We start from the raw sequence: 19,284 nt of genomic DNA on the forward strand, positions 1-19,284 counted from the left end.
GTGGAATTCTGTCCCAGTGGCAGTGCAGGGAGGAGAGCAGCAGGTGCAGTATAAACACAGACCTCCTGTCCCAGGGATTTATTGTCTCAGGATGTGGTGCAGAGGAAAAAGATCACAGGAGCATTCAGAGCACTCCTGTCACCAAGGCTGAATGCAGCAAGAAGCATTTGGTGTTTTGAAACAGGACACCACGGAGCAGGCATGGCAGGGAGCACCAGGGTCTCTTCCCAGGGATGGGGTCTTGGCTCACTTTCCCCACACTGGCCAAGAGTGACATCTGAAAACTGGGGAGCAAAGCTTTGCACAGCCAAACATGAGCTTTCACCCACTGCCAAGGTCAACAGAAACACTTGTGTCCTGGTGACTCCAGGCTTCAGTTACAGACACAGCTCGGGTCAGCAACGGGAGGGGGAGGAACAGTGAGGGAGGAAGGGGATTTTCAGAGTGGGAAGCAGACACAGAGGTTATAGGTCACCTGAAAGTATTTCATGAACTGAATGTCTCATATAAACAAGAGCCTAATGCTGAGACATATTTCTGTCCTCTGCTTTTGCTCTACCACCAGACTCCTACACAGAGATGCTCTGCTGCTACAGATCAGTGCTGAAAGCAAAATCCTTGCCATAAAGCCAGATATGTCATCAGGAAGACAAGACAAACACATTTTTTAAAGCACATCCTTTCACAGCAGTTCCTCAGTGTCAGGGGCTGAAGTCCCTGATATTTCTTCCTGATCTCTCTCTCATGGATCCTGTTCACACACACTCAGTCAAGGCTATCCCAGTGCTGCTCTGCATGGTTTTCCATCAGGAGAATAAGGATAACTTGGGAAGAAGCACTTCCACTTCATAAAGTGGAACAGAGACCTTTCCTTGGGCCATTTATTTTCCTGAGGCCAACCAAGCAAACATGCAGCAGGTACCATCAGGCACAGCCCTGACACCAGCAGAGAGCCCATCTGTGGGCACTGCTAAACTGGTCTTCACAGGAAAGGGTGTCTACACTGGGGAAGGAAGATTCAGTGCACAAAATCTTCACACTAACATTAGGTCAGTATTATTTTTCCCATTGCCTCCTAAGGATCCAATCTGAGCTCTAGGATCTTATGAAGTGTTGCTGGTTAGTACACCTCCACCTGTCTGCATCAAACCAGAAGCTCATAGAGATAGAAACAGAAAGCTGTTGAACACTAACCTTGAAAGAAATGAGATAGTGCCTCTCTAGGCACCTTGAGAGTATCGGATGCTAAGGTGCTGTAACTAGCAACCAATACTTGTTATTTGATAAGAGTGAAACTAAATCCACTAACCTGAATCAGATCAATTATTTTTCAGTATGAACTAAAAGCAAACTTCGTAGAGCCTGAACAGCAGCAAGACCTCAACAATTACTCTTAGAATAATGAGGCTGTAAAATAGATGTATTTGCAAACTAAGGCAAAACTTTGGATGACTCTTGGGAGATATGAGAAGGTTGTGTGGAGACCTCAGAGCAACTTTTCAATATCTGAAGGGGCTACAAGGAGCCAGAGAGGGACTCTGTGTTAGGAACTGCAGGGACAGGACAAGGGGCAATGGGTTCAAACTGAAGGAGGGAAAGTCTAGGTTAGATGTTGGAAAAAAGTTTTTTATTCTAAAGGTAGTGAGACACTGTCCCAGGTTGCCCAGGGAGGCTGTGGCTGCCCCAACCCTGGTGGTGTTTAATCCAGGCTGGATGAGCCTTGAGCAACCTGATCTAGTGAGGAGATGTCCCTGCCCAGGGCAGGGATGAGCTTTAAGGTCCTTCCAACTCAAACCACTCTGGGATTCTGTGATATTTTTCTAAGTGTTGCTTTTGATTCCAAATTGTGTCACCACTGGGATGTGGGAGACAGTTTAACAGGGTTTTGGTCCCACCTTCCCCATGTGCTGAGCTCTCAGTCTAAAGGATTAAACCTCTGTTAATACAAACACCAAAGTTTTACTACAACATTCTTTCTTCAAGCTAAATGCATGTTATTCATGTCTACCTGTCCAAGAGGAAATATTTTCCTGCCTCTAAAAGTAGTCCAAAATGCAAATATTGGTTTTGGGGTTTTTTTGGTGATATATCTTATAAAGAAATTCATGTCACTGGATGCTGTATTAGTCTTAGCTAATTATTTGAGTGAGTGCAAACAGTTCTATTGACTGAAATACTATTGGCAAAGCTGCAGATTTCCAAAAGGTTCCTATCTTTAAGCACATTCTTATGGAAAATGCTACAAGCACAGAGAATATTCTTTTATATGTGTGTGTTAAAGGATGGTCAAAAAAGCCCCAAAAGTAATTTCTGAAAAGCTATTTAAATACAAAACATCTGAAATTTTTGCTTTCTATTCTGTTGTTGCCTTAATTTGACATCTTTTAAGTCTATACCTATGTCTGTGAATATTGCAAAATATTTTCATAAACTTTGCCACATTGAAAATGTGAAAATTCATTTCTGAAATGATTTGAATTCGAAAAAGATTTTTAGAAAAGCAAATCTGAACTACTGACAAATTAGAATTTTACCTTCATAAAAAAAGATGGAAGAGGAGGCTGTTAATCTCTTCCCCCTCCTTTGGTGGTAGTTTTTTGAATAGGCCCATCTATTATTTACTGGGTTTTGCAGAGATACATTTACATGAGTTATAGATCACATTACAACTGGTGACTGCCCAACACACAGGTATGTTATGAAAGGTCATCAGTTACAAGGGAAAATGCATAATGTATGTTTGCTGAATACATTTGCAAGTTTTCTACACTCATATCTCGTAGCTACTTGGGCAATACTAGGCAGGGAAACTTTGGACACGAGTGGCCCAGAAACATTGCTTGACTTTGTGGAGGCCTTGGAGGTCCTGTCCAGCATGGGGAGGTTAGAGCAGTGTGAAAATAAACCCCAGGTACCCTGATGCTAATTCCTAAATGGACTTCTGGGGAAATGCCCCAACCTTCCCATAATCATTTTGAAAATTTCCCAGCTCCAAAAGCTTTTGGGTTTTCTGAGAATACAAAGAACCAAGAACCGTTTTGCATATAGATGAGAATGAGGGTGAAACCTTTGACTTCTGCTGCCTCACTGTGATTCTGTTCCACAGCGATTTTGTTGTATTTGTTGAGAATCTCAGAGACAGAGAACACCTTGTAGCTTGTTTCTGGCATTAGGGACCTACTCTCCTTAGCTGTCCAGTTTTGTTAAGGACAAAAAGCAATTGCCTGCACTCGTTCTCTCCTCACTGCCAGCACTCACACGAACATCTCTCCCTCTGATTCACTGCTCCAAGGAGCTCTTGAAACATGAGCATAGCCTTTGGGAGCTGCAGTCACTCCTATTTTACTGAGGAAGGATTTCTACATGCCAAGAGGCATAAAACTATGCAAGTAAACATATGTTCCAGCGTTCATTAGAAGATCATGGCTGTGCACAATATTTAAAGGCTGACATTTGATACTGAAAAAAACCTCTTTATTATGGGGAGTTTTGGAGGAGATGAAGTATGGCATAAGCTTCTCTCTGTTGTCTCAGTCAACGTGCTCGTGCAGTCCATCACCAAGCTGAGGCTTGAGAGCCCAAATCAGGTCAAGTGGGGTTGAGCACATGGGGAGGAGTGAGGTTAGAGGCAGAGCCAGCCTGGCTGCCCCTGCTCATCTTACCTGTGAAATCCAGCAGCCCGGGAGGGTGCAATGCAAGTTGCTCTTTTTCCAGCCTCTGTAGGCTTCAATCCCATTAGGACTGTGAGAGTCTACTTCATTATCCAGACATCTATTTCATTATGAATATCTGTCTAGACGCAGCAGAGATCGGAATACAGCATCGCTCATGGTCCAACACACACCGCGAGGCAACAAGCAAAGAGCTGCTCAGTGGCCTGAGCTCACCTCCGGCGGCTCCGGCGGCAGAGCAAAGCCAGGGAACAGCAGAGCAAAGCCAAGCCAGGGAGCAGCAGAGCAAAGCCAGGGAGAAGCAGAGCAGCTGAGGACACCCAGCATGGAGGAGCTTCCACCCAAAGACTGAGATGTAGTACTGAAGACTGAAAAGAAGACTCGACTTCGCACACCTTGGCACTAAGCTGGAAGAGGAGGTGAAGATGTTTTCTCCCTGTAACAACTGATATATTTGCAAACAAGAAAACATGTCTCATTAAAAAAGAAAGCAGATTCTGCTGCCACAATGTGTCATTTTCCTACGGATTTCTAAAGGATAAAGAGAAGCAGCTTGGGTTAATAGCTGAGAGCAGTAACACCTTCTCGGAGTAGTATCTGTCACCAGCAGGAACATTGTTGGTGGCACTGTACCCAGTGTGGCTGTAGGAACAGTTGTGCAGTTTATCACCTCCATTCTTCCCAACAGCCCCATCCAACTGTTCATGTTTCTTCTTTGTTTTACCACTCAGGCTTTTTAAAAACTACATGGTGAAAAAAAAATTCAAAAAATCAGTGATAGTCTGGCAGTCTTTTTTAATCCCTTGCTTCTGTACCTTGTGGATATAATTGAATCAAGTAACAATATATTTTCATTTCCCCCCCTACAAATTTCAGACTCAGATTGTCATTGTTCCAAGTCTACTCTTAAAGTTATACCTAAATGTTTCCAGAAGTGCCTGGTTATGCATAGCTACTAACTCACTGCCCAGTTTTAAATGATACAACTTAATTCTCTGCTGGTTAACTTTTACTACCAATTTCATTAACTTTTTGAAATTAATTCATTGGGTGTTCTATTTTGGTGTTTATTTGTAACTGAATGTGTGATTTTACATTATTCAAGTAAAGGCTACCTTAAAAATAGTCTCTGGGTAGCTGAGATTGTCTAGCACGGAAAAAACACTAAAACACTCTTAGAAATAACAACGATGATGATGATGATGAGAGCAAATAGACTAACTGTGCCTGAGTCTGTAGGGGCAACATCTTCATGATCTAATTCTCTTTCTAAATGTGAACAGCATCTAGAAAGCAAGTTCCCTTTTCCTGCCCCAGGTTTCCTTTAGGAACTGAAAAAGTCAAGAGCTTTTTTTTTTTTTGGGCTAGGCTTTTATAACATAATTTAGTAAAATTGAACTTAAATAAAAATTTGAGCTCCCAAAGAGGAATTTAAATTAGGACACTTGGATTCTCAATATGACTCGTTCAGTGCTGGACTTGGTGGTGACCTTTGGCAGGGATGAATTGTACACCTATCACTCTTGTTGGGTGTACAGTTTCAAAGAATACATCTTTCGTCTTCACCAGGCAAAAACTTGAATATATGAGAAAGAAATATTGCAACAAGAAAGCTTCTCTTGGTTTTGATTTTGTCCTTTTTCTTCCTTTTTTTTTTTTTTGACATCTCTATTACTGAAAATTAGCAGGTGCAGATATTCTTCACAGTCCTGAGTGCCTGATTTAGAGATGAAAATCTCTGTATTCTGCCACGACATAGCATTGTCCACCCAAGGTCCTCTCTGCTTTCTTCTGACTGTTCACAAACACACAGCAGGGCTTGACCCTCTCTGATTGTGCCCTAAATTTCCTAAATTCTCAAGTCAGTTTTGAGTATCTAATAGGCTACATTGCCTAAATGCAATAGTTCAAGAAATTAACCTTAAATTTCTGTATAAATGACTGGTTAGATATCTTCATTTTATTGCCAGATGATTTGATGGTTTGTGTTGGTTTTGTGTTGGTTTTGGGGCTTTTTTGCTTATCTGTTTGGTTTGGTGTTGTTTGTTTACATTGATGCTGAAGAAGGTTACAGAAACTGTGTAGCTTTGTTCCATCCACCTCTAGATTTCTATTAGCCTTCTGATTTCATCTTCCACTCTAACAGCTGCACAAGGGTCAGGACAGTTAACTGGAGCTCCTGCCTAAACTTTCCAGGTGTGAATAGTTTAAACAATTCCAGCAGCTTTTTTGTTGTTGTTATTCCAGGAGGCAAAGAAGTTTGTTTTTGCCAAAGCACTAAATCCCCAGATTAGCTGATTGAATGGGATCCTCAGGTTCATGACAGCAATTATAAAGCATTTACCAGGTTGTTTCCAGAAGTGAGCTGTGTAAATCACTCTGCCAGGTACTTGAAATACAACCTGTTGGGTTCAAAAATTGTAGGGCTGCTCTTCAACCACATCAACAGGATCATTAAACAAATACGTTTCAATTCCTTGAAAACACACCTTAACAGCACCAACTGAATTGTATACCAAGAGAATGTTTGACTGTCAAACCAAAAAAATCCATTTTTAAGGCTGCCTGTGCAATAAGGACATGTCTCCAAGTGCCAATTCCTGCATTTAGGGGCCTTTCCCCATAGCTTTGACATCAGTTTCTGTACTGCTCCTGGCATAGGGAGTGCCCTGAGTGGACAGCAGGCACAGAAGGGAAGCCTACTGAAAAAAATATTCTTTTGATACCCTCCTCATGCAGTATATTATGTCTTATTGACTTACCATAACCCAAAGCCTACAATGAACACAGAATTATTAATTTCCTTATGGGATTTTGAATGGTGATTTCACTACAGCATCTGAATTCTTTGAAAACATTAATGAACTGATCCTCCCAACACCCTTTTGAAGTAAGAGGATAATTTTATCACTATTTTACACAAGGGGAATGGAATATTTAAGATAAAAGCCAAAATGTTCAGAGTGTCAGCTAATTTTGTTTGCCAATTTTGAAAGTCTAAGGATCTGAGTTTTCCAAAAGCTAAGGTTTTTTAAAGCCTTTTTATATGCTCAGAGAAAAGAGCCTGATTACACCAGTTGCTGCTGTGAATGCAAAATGTTGCATGTGTTCAACATTTTTCAGTATCAAGCTTCAGTTGTCTCCAAACAAACACTCAAATCTTACAGCAAGACCTCAACAATTACTCTTAGAATAACGAAGATGCAAAAGAGATATGTTTGGAAACTAAGGCAAAAGACACAGACAGGGCAGTATCAGAGAGATTCTTTGGGGGAAAATCAGTTTGAATTGCAAACAACTGATTTTTATCTTTTTTTTTTTTTAACACTGATTTTCTGCTATCCTTCCTTCCTCAGAACCATATTTGGAAAGCAAGTCCATATAGCCCAACCTTCTCTCTGGACCAGCACCTCTCAGCAGATACCAATGGAAACAGCAGAAATAAAGCCATGAGCACTGACCATGGTCTGCTGGACATTTCCTCCAGCTCTGCACAGCAGTCTTGGCCTCGAGTGGGTGACCCTGACAGCTGGATCAGGGTGTTCTGGAATGCTTCAACCTCAAATGGCAAATGGATCTATTTCTTGCCAAGACAACTCTCATTTAACTTATCTCAGGAATTCCTGTAAGATTTCTACCACCTTTAACATCTCTATCATGGCCTTTTCTCTCCAACTGCTTTTTCTACTGAGCATCAAGCCCTTGCACAGGTAGAGAAGGATTTCATTATCAACTTGCACTTTTTGCAAATGCTTTTAAAACTTTCTTATTTCAGATTGTCTTTGCTTTTTCCTCACAGCTTCCACGTTTTTACTTCCAACACTGGAAGGTACAGATTTTGATTTCTAACCTTATCCTTTATTTGGCTTTTGAAGCACTTGTTCACCTCCCTGCCCTTACCCACAAAGGCTGATTTGGTAGATACCTCAGGTGAACAGCTTCAGCATTTATCTGCCTCTTTTTAAACATGCTCTTTTGTTTTAGTTTCCCTTTTCTAGGTAAATCAGTGACTTTTCTGGGCTTTTCCCCTTCCACCCTGCTCTTACAAAGGCTGTAGATTGTGAGCATATTAGAGAGGGATGGATAAACTTTGAGGCATCACCTCCGTGCTGCTCAGGCATTGGTTTTGGTGTAATCTGCATCATATTCCCTCCTGACACTTTCACCTACACATGATCAAGTCTCTAATCACTATGGTGTTTCCTGCTTTTTTAAAAGACTGTTCCCTTTTGTCCTGGTCTTGATGCAGGTTGGGATGAAAAACAGGAATTTAGCTATTGAATTTCAATGCAAATATATTTCAGGTTAATATGGTTAACTCATTCACTAGTTTTCCAGCCTCCTTCAGAGTACAGAACTGCTATAATATCCAGAGTTAGTCTGCCTAAATATCTTCTCTTTTTGAAAACATCTCTTAGTGAATGAACCAACAGCTTCAATGAAATGCAAGGTACAGTAATCTCTAAGTGTATTTGCTAGTTAGCTGTGAAAACAGCATTTTTGTCATCTTACTTTGTGAAATATAACTACAGGTATACAGCCAGAAACTAAGCCAGCAATGAAGCAGACTAAAATTCAAATGACAAAACGAACATTGCTTTAGTTAAACACTTTTTAAAGGGTGATTTGTTCTACTGTAGCTTCTAATAAATGTTAGATTCAATCACTCCCTTGCAGATCTCAGATGTACAATAGTCATGCTACATAAAACCTGAAGACCTGATGTGTATAGCACAATTAAACTTAAAACAACAGGGAAATCAGGAATAATTTTTCCAAGATCACTATATAGTAGAAAAATGAAATGGGCCATTTACCATTACACCTACTCACTATTAAGGCAGCTCTTGGAATTTCCTGCAGGGAACACTACATATTTTATGCTTCTAGTGGATGAATTTTCTAAGAATGTTTACTTTCTCTAGTTGTTAGAACTAATTTCCTCGTGCCTATTTACAGACTCACAGTTTCAAAAAGCCAATCAAAATGAAACAAAACTACTGAGGAGTCCAACTGGTTTCTTAGTGGACAACTTTGCTTACATCAGTCTGTTTTTACATTGGGTTGTCAGGTTTCCAAATAGTACCTGCTGCCTTCTGCAGCCAAAGCACCAAAACTTACAGGTACAAGAGACTCAGCTGCCTCAGGAGAGGATGTGCCAAATGTGCCTTATCACCAGGTACCTGCTAGGGAAACTTCTCCCACCACCCTGAACGACTCTCCCTGATAATCCAACCAAGCTCTTGTGCTTTGTCCACTTGGCAGGACAGCAGATCTGACTTTCTGAGGCTGGAAGGGACCCACAGGGACAATCAAAGTTCAGCTCCTGGCCCAGCACAGGAGAGTCCCAAGAATCACCCCATTTCATATAACCTGTAGAAATCTACAGGTGTCTCTGGATATAGGTTTGCACAAGTCTTTGGCTACTCTCAGGGTAACAACAGCTTGTAACAAACAGTTCTCTAGAAACCAATGGCCTGGTTTTTGAATACATGAGGCACAAATATGCTGAAGCACAGTTAGAGGTAGTTACTCAAGGAATAACTGACATATTTGCTATTTGTCTGTGCTGAAAGTCATGGTTTGCAAACATGAGAGCACAGAGTTCCTTTGGAATGGCTCTCTGACAACAATATTGTTCTCTTAATTTTCCTTCTCCTGCATCCAACTCCCATCTCCAGCAGCAAATCCTCACAGCCTCCCAAAGCCTATGCCTTCAGTAGCTCCTATAAATTCACTCCCTGCAATGGCAATAAGCAAGTGAGTCACAGTACAAACTACACCCTACAGCCTGGGCATGTTTTCCTAAGGACTTCCCAGTGGAACAAGACTTTTAACATCCTTTCCACACTTGCAGCACCGAGATAATTTAACCCTGCATGGTAAACCAGAGTGAAATCAATGAAATGCACACCCCAGATAATGGCTATTACTTAAATCAGTTTGCAAACACAGGCCAAGAGCTACCAAGTACTGTAGATCAGCAAGGAAATGAGTTACACTAGACTTCTACTGCTTCCCAAATACTCTTTGCTTTCTACCTAATTGGCAATCTGACAAAAAAAATCACAACTGATTAGGCACTGAAAAGTTGTGAAAAGTTCTGTACCAGCACTGTGTGTGGAATGTGCTCTGAAGCACCTTCTACTTATGAGGTCTGGATGTGCACACAGTATGCAACAAGATAAATGTACAATCAGTAGTGCAGGATATTACTCAACAGCAAGCTGAAATACAAAAATCTTGCTTCAATCTGTTATAATCTCTGGAAACATTTCATTTATGCCAGACACAAATGGTAAATACATACCTAGCTAACAAATATATAATCAACATCTGATTGAATCACTTCTCGTCTCAGTGTGTTAATTTTTTCAACATACTTTCTTGTTTTTTTAGTCCCCGGAGGTGTCACAAGGCAATTGAACCAATTCCACTCAAGGGTATGCAAGACACATCAAGAAGGATGAGATCTCATCAGTTTTAAGCTTGGACTGAGTATCAAAACAGTGCATGCATAAGCTTGTCTAAAAACCTTTCAAAACTGCTAAGAACATTTATGGGTAAGTCTTACATGCCACAAGAGCAATGAACACTACAACTATATTGATAAACAAAACACAAGATGCCTCTTGAGACGTGAAGCAGCATGGACAAAAGTTCCCTGTACACATTTTATATTAAACACAGAATTTGAAAACAATCCCATCAATCAAAAATAGTCCTTAAAACTTTAGCTGTATCAGGTATCAAAATCCTAAGTTTAAATTAATTCCAAAATGTTGTTCATCATGAGAGAAAATTATTAAAACAACCCTCCCCCTTTTATTCCACCGAAAATACATCACCTTGCTATGAGAGCAAGTCCCAAATGTTAGTTTTTAGTCTTTTATGATGCTTAGAGCTATGTTTATCAAAGCCTTTTCCTGAGCCAATATTTTCCCAGCTCTCATTATGCTGCCAGCACAGCCCCATGCTCACCACAGCCACATCACCTATGTTCTCTTTAAAATGCAAATTTCTCCCATGTCATATACATCATAGAACCCAACCTAACCCTCCCCTGGCAGAGCTTGAGTCTGTGCCCTCTTGTCCTGCTGCTGGTTGCCTGGGAGAAGAGACCAACCCCCACCTGACTCCAACCTCCTCCCAACTTTGTGTCTGAATATTAACCAGTTACCAGAAGATACATCATAACTTTGTGTACTTGGAACAATACTTGTCAAATTAATTTAGATACTTTGCATAAGAGGCAAAAAAATTACATTGTTTAGCTAGAAATTCAATTCACATTATAGTGCTCTTATTAAAAATTTATTTGAAGTTATTAACACAATCCTATTTACAGTTGAATTAAACTGAATGGGAACATTTACAACCAAGGAACGGAGTAAAAACCAGAAAGGCAGAAACAATTCATTAAAAACGTTTTTTTTTGTAAATATTTTGGTCTCTTGGAACTACCTATGTTATCATCAACAGATATCAACAAGCTAAGAATAAAACTGGTATCCCATGCTAAGCATGACCATGTTCTAACATTAACACCTGTTTAACTTGCTTCCAAATGGAAAACAATTTTTACATAAAGAAGCTCCAAGGAAAATAATTTAGTGGATCAGCACAAGTTTTCTACTGTTTGTATCACAAAACTCTCAAAACTATTTACAAGAGGAAAAGTCACTTTATTCTCGTTTGCTATCCACCAACCCTCCTTGAAACACGGCTGAGCTCAGAACTAAATCCTGCCTTTTTTCTTGGAAACACGAAGTAAAAGACTTCTTGATGTCCTTGATTTAACGCCCAACGCGACATTTCCTTGAGAAAGGCTTCTAAGGAAGTTTCTGGGCATAGTCTGTTCTTGGTTCCTGCTCTTTATTTTCATTCCTAGAGAAGAAAGAAATGCTATTAGAAACAGGAGACACTTGTGCAATAAACGGAAGGGGAATCTGGACCACCTGAACCTCCTTCTCAGAGTATGTCTGAGAATTTTCACATGTATTTCTGGCCGGAATTGAAAGCCTCATTTCGATACGCAGAGATGTAATCACTCTCTGCTCAGTAATTCAGTGAGTTAGTTGCCTAGAAAGTCAATGACCAGACTCAATTGCCACTTACTTGCCATCTCAGGTGTTTGCAAAGCTGAGCAGCTCAGGGGGACACTCTGTCGGACACGTTTGGCAGAACTGAGACCTTGCAGACTGCTCAGCGGAGTGTTCGACGTGGAGCTGGAGGAGCAGCCAGAAAAGTTTGTTTTCAGTACAGTGATCAAGCTATCTCACAGTAATTAGAATCAGAGAATTTAGGGGTCAGAATGGACATTACTGCCCAGAGCAGGGGTTGGGGCTGGATGGTCTGAGACACCTCCTCACTGGATCAGGTTGCTCAAGGCTCATCCAGCCTGGATTGAACACCACCAGGGTTGGGGCAGCCACAGCCTCCCTGGGCAGCCTGGGACAGTGTCTCACCACCCTTAGAGTACAAACCCTTTTTCTAATATCTAAGCTAAGCTTCCCCTCCTTCATAGTTGAGGCCTTGCAATGTACAAACACACTAAGTGATATTATCCAGCGTTCACAGAATCCTAACAGGAATGCAAAGCCTGATCTAATTCATTGTGCATGGAAATGGATATTATTCTCCATTTTCCTTTAGAGAAATTTACAAGAACATTCCAACTGTGAAAACAAGAACTAATGTTGCCATTTGTGTTAAAATGCAGAGCAACATGCCACAGTGATTTTGGAAACCGCAGAAACCACTTTGCTGGTCATCACACACAGATTATACTCAGACAGAATCTTAAGGCATGTTACCAAGCCCTTGAAATGACCAAGCTGTGTTTATGGGACAAATCACATTTTTTATTGCCACAATAACTTCCCTACAGCCCCCACACAGCTGGAGGGGGAGGCTTCATAGCACACAACACTTTCTAGCTAAGCTGCAAGAAAGCTGTTCCAGCTTCAAATTCATTAAGACAAAACCTCTATATTTTATAGCCTTTTATGTGATGGACTTAAGGCCTACAGTGAAAATTATGAACCTATCTGATCTCAGCCTTTTGCAATCTCCTCACAAACTTCCCCAGTTCCACTCTGCAAGACAACCTCATAAACAAGCTACTGCTAATTATGTCAAGTTTCTATATTTTTCCTATTCCCCTAATAAATATTGTATTATTCCCACTCTATAGTTCCCTAACTTACACTAAATTTCTTTATAATAATTTTCTGACTAAATGAAAATATACAGCAAGCAGCAAACACTAAGACTTGCCTTGTGCCAGTCCTAAAAATCCATGTATGCATTTTTCCTTGGAAGAGAACTTATGTCAGTATGAATGTATGGCAAAAGTAGTTTACTATGATTGACTTCTCTTGTCCCTTAGCCACGAAATACAAATGTTTCAAATTAAATTTCTGATGTAGACAATAGGTCTGAAATTTTTATTTCTATCCTAATGTTAATAGGAGATGAATGAAGTTAACCACTTCTAGCAGGGAAAGCATGAGAGATAAAAGGAGAAAAAAGGAGAAAGGAAAGGAAATGCTATCTGTAACTATTAAACCAGAAATTCCCAAAAGAAAAAAACCCAAAATTCTACTGAACTTGCCAGGAAAAATAAAAAATTGACTTGAATTCAAACATATTTGAAGCAGAACATGTCATATGCAGCTCCAGATGACTTGTATAAGATGTTTTCAGATTTAAAGTGTTACACCAAAACTCAACTAAAGAACATAAGAAATTAATACAAACTCATTTTGTATAGGAGACTTAGTTTAATCTTACCTTAATACCTTTCTTTTCCTCTGAGCAGCAGAAGTCATCGCCATGTACGAGGGGGTCTCAGTTGTTGAAGTAGAAGTTTTGGTTCTTAAGGAAGAGAGATCAAGTCTGAAATAAAAGAGTTGTATTTTGTTCAAACCTGTTCCTGGTAAAAGTCAAGTGAATTTGTTGTTAATGGTAAATAAAGATATGTTACATTGAAAAACAATACTGGAAATCATGTCAATGACATTACTTGAGGCAGCTTTGCAGGACTTGACACAAACAACAGCTTTAGGCATGTCAGCTCTCAGGGTGGAGAGGTTAAAGGACCCATGGTACAGACAGGAAGCCTAAGGCTTAGAGAAACTAACCTGCCTGAGGCATCACAGGCAGTTTCAAAGTGCTGTGTTTGCTTTTTGGGACATATTTTACACAACAGGATAAGCTTTCAGCATCATTTGTTGCCACTGACATACCACTGACTTCAAATAATGTCACAGTTGAATCTGATGTTGATCAAAATTGAGGGTTTACAAATAGAATGGATGTAAATGGAAGGACCCAGCTGTGAAGATAAACAGGAATAAATGATCTGGTAATGCTCCCTGCCCATATAAAAGGAACTGCAATGATAGGACAAGGGGCAATGGGTTCAAACTGAAGGAGGGAAAGTCTAGGCTGGATGTGAGAAAAAAGTTTTTTACTCTAAGGGTGGTGAGACACTCTCCCAGGTTGCCCAGGGAGGCTGTGGCTGCCCCAACCCTGGTGGTGTTCAATCCAGGCTGGATGAGCCTTGAGCAACCTGATCTGGTGGGAAGTGTCTGCCCAGGGCAGGGGATTGGTGCTGGATGATCTGTAAGGTCCATTCCAACCCCTAAATCCTATGATCCTATGAAAATACCTTTGCACAATGCTGCTGCTGAGCAACTGTGGCTCCTTCACAGACGAGTCAGTAGACACTTCAGCTGTTTCATCTGTACCTTCGTAGATAATTACTGTTGAGTTCATGATGCCTTCAGGGCACTCTGGGATCACATCACATGTAGTGTCCAGAATAGCCTTTGTGACTGGTGTCTCCATACTAGAGATGTTGACTTCCTCTAGGCCTGCCAGGTGCAAAGGCTTCTTTACCACAGTCTCTGTACAGCAGCTTGGTCCTGCCTTTCTGCAGGATTCCGGTGTGTACAAAATGGGGCAGACTTCCTCGGTGAGAGAATCCTCCAGGTGCTGGAGACCAAATTGCCTGGATTCAGCTGGACTTGCAGCTGTGACTGGAGAGTCCATCAGCTTCCTCCTAGATCTCTTCTGTGGTGGTTTATTTTCTGTATATTCAAACACTTGTTGTAATTGTTTGTTTGCGTCTCGGCATGGGGTGGCAGATGATGTACCTTTGAAACAGAACAGTGGTTAGCACATCTACCTACACTTACTGCTTAAATCTTACTTTTTCCCCCTTCCCTACTGTGATGTTTCTTAGCAGAAACTACTACTAACACTTTGTTTCATTCATATGTTAACTTGATCATATGACTTTACTCCTATTGCAGCATTGTCTCAACGTTGTTTTTAGTACTTTATACACAAAGTACCACAAACATACATAGGTTGGGTAGTTTGACCCAGTGATTATTGTAAAAGGAAGGACATAGAACTGATACAGAGAAACCATTGGAAAGTAGCAAAGCATCTTATAGCAAAGCCTTTCATGGCAAAACATTGTATAGTGAGAGCATTTTATCAGGATGTTCTTTGGAATACCTTACACTAGTATATTTGTAAACCTAAGTTCATTCACTTGGACTTCTACCATTTTTCTTGAAGCATCATAATATTTTTATTTTCAGGCTGGTGGTAATAAAGTAAATCTCCAAAGCAAAACAGGAAAAGGCATTTCCTTACTTCAAGTTTCACTAAAGGAGAATCATTTTAACACACTGTTAAAGTAGTTAGTGGGGACTTATGCAGTTAATAACAAAAAATTAAGAAATGGTGGTTTGTTGCTTTTTTTTTTTAAAACAAATCCAGAGCAGGAAAGGGCTGGAAAAAACCTCCAAGTGCTTCTATATTTAACTTCCAGTGCAAATTTTAGAAATGAAGCCTAGTATCCTTAAAATGCCTATGGATTGGCCCCACTTCAGCTGGCAGCCACAGCTTCATACTTCTCCTTTCTGCATTGCCTACTCCATCCCTGCAAGCAACTAAGCTGCAAAAATCTCCTGCTTTTTGAACTGCTGCAAGTTACTCAGGAATTAGCTATGGTATTCCTAGAACAGTGTTGATAAATATTTATTTCTTCTAAAATTTCATTCTATTTTTGCCTCAGAGTAAGAAAGTTAGTTTGAACTCCTCAGTCTGAATGCTTCTATAGTTCTCTCTCATGTGTTAACACTTAGGGCATTTTAGCTGCTCCAAAAAAAAATTCTCTGAAGAGGAGGGAGATTGATTAAAAACATGTATGTATTGCATTATTCCACCTCCACAAGTTTGATTTCTTACAGAAAGCTAAGCTTAAATTAGTGTAGACTTTTCTCTCTTTACCACTTCTCAGCCCCCATTTAATTTTGACCTCATTACCCAGTTGCAACCCAATTTGCCAAGATGCCTGAAAATTCCCCAAGCACCCTCAGAAATCAGATGTCTTGGAGACAAGGCCCAGATCAGATCCTCATTGAAGGAAAGTCACTGAAGGATGATCTCAGCACCATTTTTACCTACACACGTTGGTACTAGATGTGCCATATATGATTGATTCCTCATGCCCAGCTACATGAGATGATGCTCAATTAGAAAATATGAAATAGAGCTGTGAGGAGACAGCAAAGGATTGAAAGACTATGATGAGACCTAGGCCTGTTCACAGAGGGTGGAACAGGTAGCAACAAAGTGTGTAAAAGTTACAAATAAATTGGATGCTAATATATAAGCCACAAATCTATTCTATGTTGCCAGAACTTAATTCAATCATGAAACCATCAAAAAACACAGGAAACATTTATCCTTGCTCAAGGGCTCAGTTTCAGAATGAACAGTGGTTAAACTACTATGGTTCAACAAATATGCAACACCTTATCCAACAATGCATAAACAGCAAAGGCAGGTTCATTTAGCATAAACAGCTTATAGGAAAAGATAAAAGACCAACATACCTTCCTTAAAAAAATATCTTCTAGTCATCACAAGCAAAAACTGAAGCCAAAACCTTTATTTATTTAATTTTTTTTTAAAAAGATTTTGGACAGCTTATAGTCTTAAATACAAGAATAAACTTTACCTAAGGATTCAAACCCAGTGTTTGAAATAACTATCCATTAAATGCCTCAGGACACATTTTAAAATATTCATTTATTAGGTTTTCCTCCTGCTTACATGCATCTGAATGTGTGTTTCGGGAAAAATAATGGTTAGAATTCTATTAGTCTGTTGCTACATTAGGAGAAGGAGGTTTCATTTCAGAAACTTTGCTTACTGTAAGACACTGAGGTTTTGCTAATGTCCTAAAGTTACTAGAAGGAAGTCTGATGGAGAAACATTTTGGTGGGAGTGCCAAGTTTTAGAAGCTTCTCCAGGCCTAAATACTGGAAGCATTTTTAAATTAACAGTAAATGAAAGCATTTAAACCATGAACTAAATACATAAAGAACACAGAAGTACTGCCAACATTAATAATTTGTTGAATTCCATCATAATGAACAGTATTTCATGCTGTGATACGAGTAAATTAATAAAGATAGTCGCAGCAATTCCATACAGGGCAAATAAAAGCTGTTAGTAAAAACCAAGACATTTTCTAAATCTATTTATTTCTGGAATGAAACTCACAGCAAAACTAAGTTAAAACACAACTAGCTTTTCTTGTCAGTTAAATTTTGGAAAGCATCTGAAATATTTAAGCGTCCCTTCTGTAAGCTTTTTGTGAAAATATTAGGTTGCTCCTAACACAGTAAACAAGTTTTAGTCTGGAGAAGAGGAGGCTCAGGGGAGACCTCATCACCCTCTGCAACTCCCTGACAGGAGGTTGGAGTCAGGTGGGGGTTGGTCTCTTCTCCCAGGCAACCAGCAGCAGGACAAGAGGGCACAGACTCAAGCTCTGCCAGGGGAGGGTTAGGTTGGATATTAGGAAGAGATTTTTGACAGAGAGAGTGCTCAGGCATTGGAATGTGCTGCCCAGGGAGGTGGTGGATTCCCCATCCCTGGAGGTTTTCAAGCTGAGACTGGATGTGGCACTTAGTGCCATGGGCTAGTGACCACGGTAGGGTTGGACTTGGTGATCTTGGAGGTCTTTTCTAACCTGGTTGATTCTATGATGCCAGGGGACCTTTGATGAAACAAACATCACCAGCATCGTATTTAACTTGGTTTCACTAAATAACAAACCAAATATGATGTGACAACAGCAACCTCAAACTCCCAATTCCACTTTAGCTTGTTTTTATACAGCACATAGCTACAAACAGTTTGATCTAAGGTAAATAAAAACAGCAAGAAAAACATTTAGATCCACAAGATAAAGACTTGCCAGTGTTTGTCTTATTAAGGAAGCAACACACTGAAGCCAGTTGCTAATATTTTTGCAGGTGCTTTTAATAGCTACCATTAAGAAGCTTAAATAAAATGGGCTCAGACAACAGAAGTTACTACAAAAATGCTACTCCCATAACTTTCTAAATGCAGGGTACTGAAGATGATACAGTGGTGGACCAAGCAGAGCTATTTATATTTCCTTAAAGAACAACTCAAATAATTCCTGAATGGATGTTGAATGCTAATCATTAAGTGTTGTAATTTTCCCACTGAAAGACAAATAACACGCTCCAACTCGAAAGAAAATCTCCAAACCTGTTCCATGTGAAGGCAGGAAAATTATGTTTATGGTTTAAATTTGTTTCACATTTTACAGCCAGTTCAATCTTTTGCATCAGAATGATCATCATCATTCTGCAATATTATCTTTTACTTCGTGTACAAAAATAAATCACCCTATGCTTTACAGAACAGCCGCAGTTAACCTGACAGAGTAGCTTAAAAGAAATATTTAGAAGTTGTATTTCCTTAGTGCTTTCAGCTACATTTTCTCATGAAAAATGAGCATGATTCCAAATAGATTTTAGATAATAGATTGCATATTTGCTGATCTTCAATTTCAGCCTGAAGTTTATAAAAGATAATTGCCACAATTCTTTAAGATGCTCTTTTTCTTAAGAGAAAATCAAAATCGAAGCCATTCTCCACTGCCCAACCAACCCCATCAAACAATAAGCTGGTTTTGGTCTTAAGTCTGTTCTATCATCTGTTCCAATAGACTACTCAGAAGTACTGATTTGTCAGACAACAAACAGAGCAATGTTATATATTTTCAGCCCTGTGCACTGCACTGAAAGCAGAACACACTATTTGAGAAACACGAGGCACAGCACAAGTGGGCAGAGCATGACAACACAATCCTGATGAATTGAGTTAGTTCTAATTGACATTAAGGACAAAATAATGGCCAAGACTTCTCTTCCTCTGAAACTCATGCTAATACATGCATAAAGGGGAATTATTTCTGGAAACTGTGCTAAATTAAGTCTACCAGGTTGTTCTGCTAAAGTGAAATCAAATATTAATGTATTCATTTCAATAAACATTTCTGGGCTACCACTGATTGATCCAATTACAATACTAATCATACATTTTCATTCTTTTAACAACTGACTCATGGAATTCCAAATTGCAAATGAGGTCCAGTGAATGCATGTCAATTATTTAATATTCACGTGGCCCAAACCATCACTGCGATGGCCACTTGGACAACAGGTCCACAAACAACAGCTGAGAACTAAAAAAGGCTCAAGTCCAG

General features: G+C 39.8%; 1 protein-coding gene across 1 annotated transcript in view; it reads right to left on the reverse strand.

Annotated features, from left to right (window-relative positions):
- Positions 1–11,409: 11,409 nt before the first annotated feature.
- KIF18A (kinesin family member 18A) overlaps positions 11,410–19,284 on the reverse strand; it is a 22,778-nt gene continuing 14,903 nt past the window's right edge. The window contains exons 13-16 of the mRNA XM_009083672.1: positions 14,347–14,833; positions 13,467–13,571; positions 11,790–11,899; positions 11,410–11,558 (exon numbers count right to left, since the gene is read on the reverse strand). Coding sequence (XP_009081920.1) covers positions 11,410–11,558; positions 11,790–11,899; positions 13,467–13,571; positions 14,347–14,833 — 851 coding nt within the window. The remainder of the gene's footprint in view (positions 11,559–11,789; positions 11,900–13,466; positions 13,572–14,346; positions 14,834–19,284) is intronic.

This window comes from Acanthisitta chloris, unplaced genomic scaffold (assembly GCF_000695815.1).
Source record: "Acanthisitta chloris isolate BGI_N310 unplaced genomic scaffold, ASM69581v1 scaffold23091, whole genome shotgun sequence".
Lineage (NCBI taxonomy): Eukaryota > Metazoa > Chordata > Aves > Passeriformes > Acanthisittidae > Acanthisitta > Acanthisitta chloris.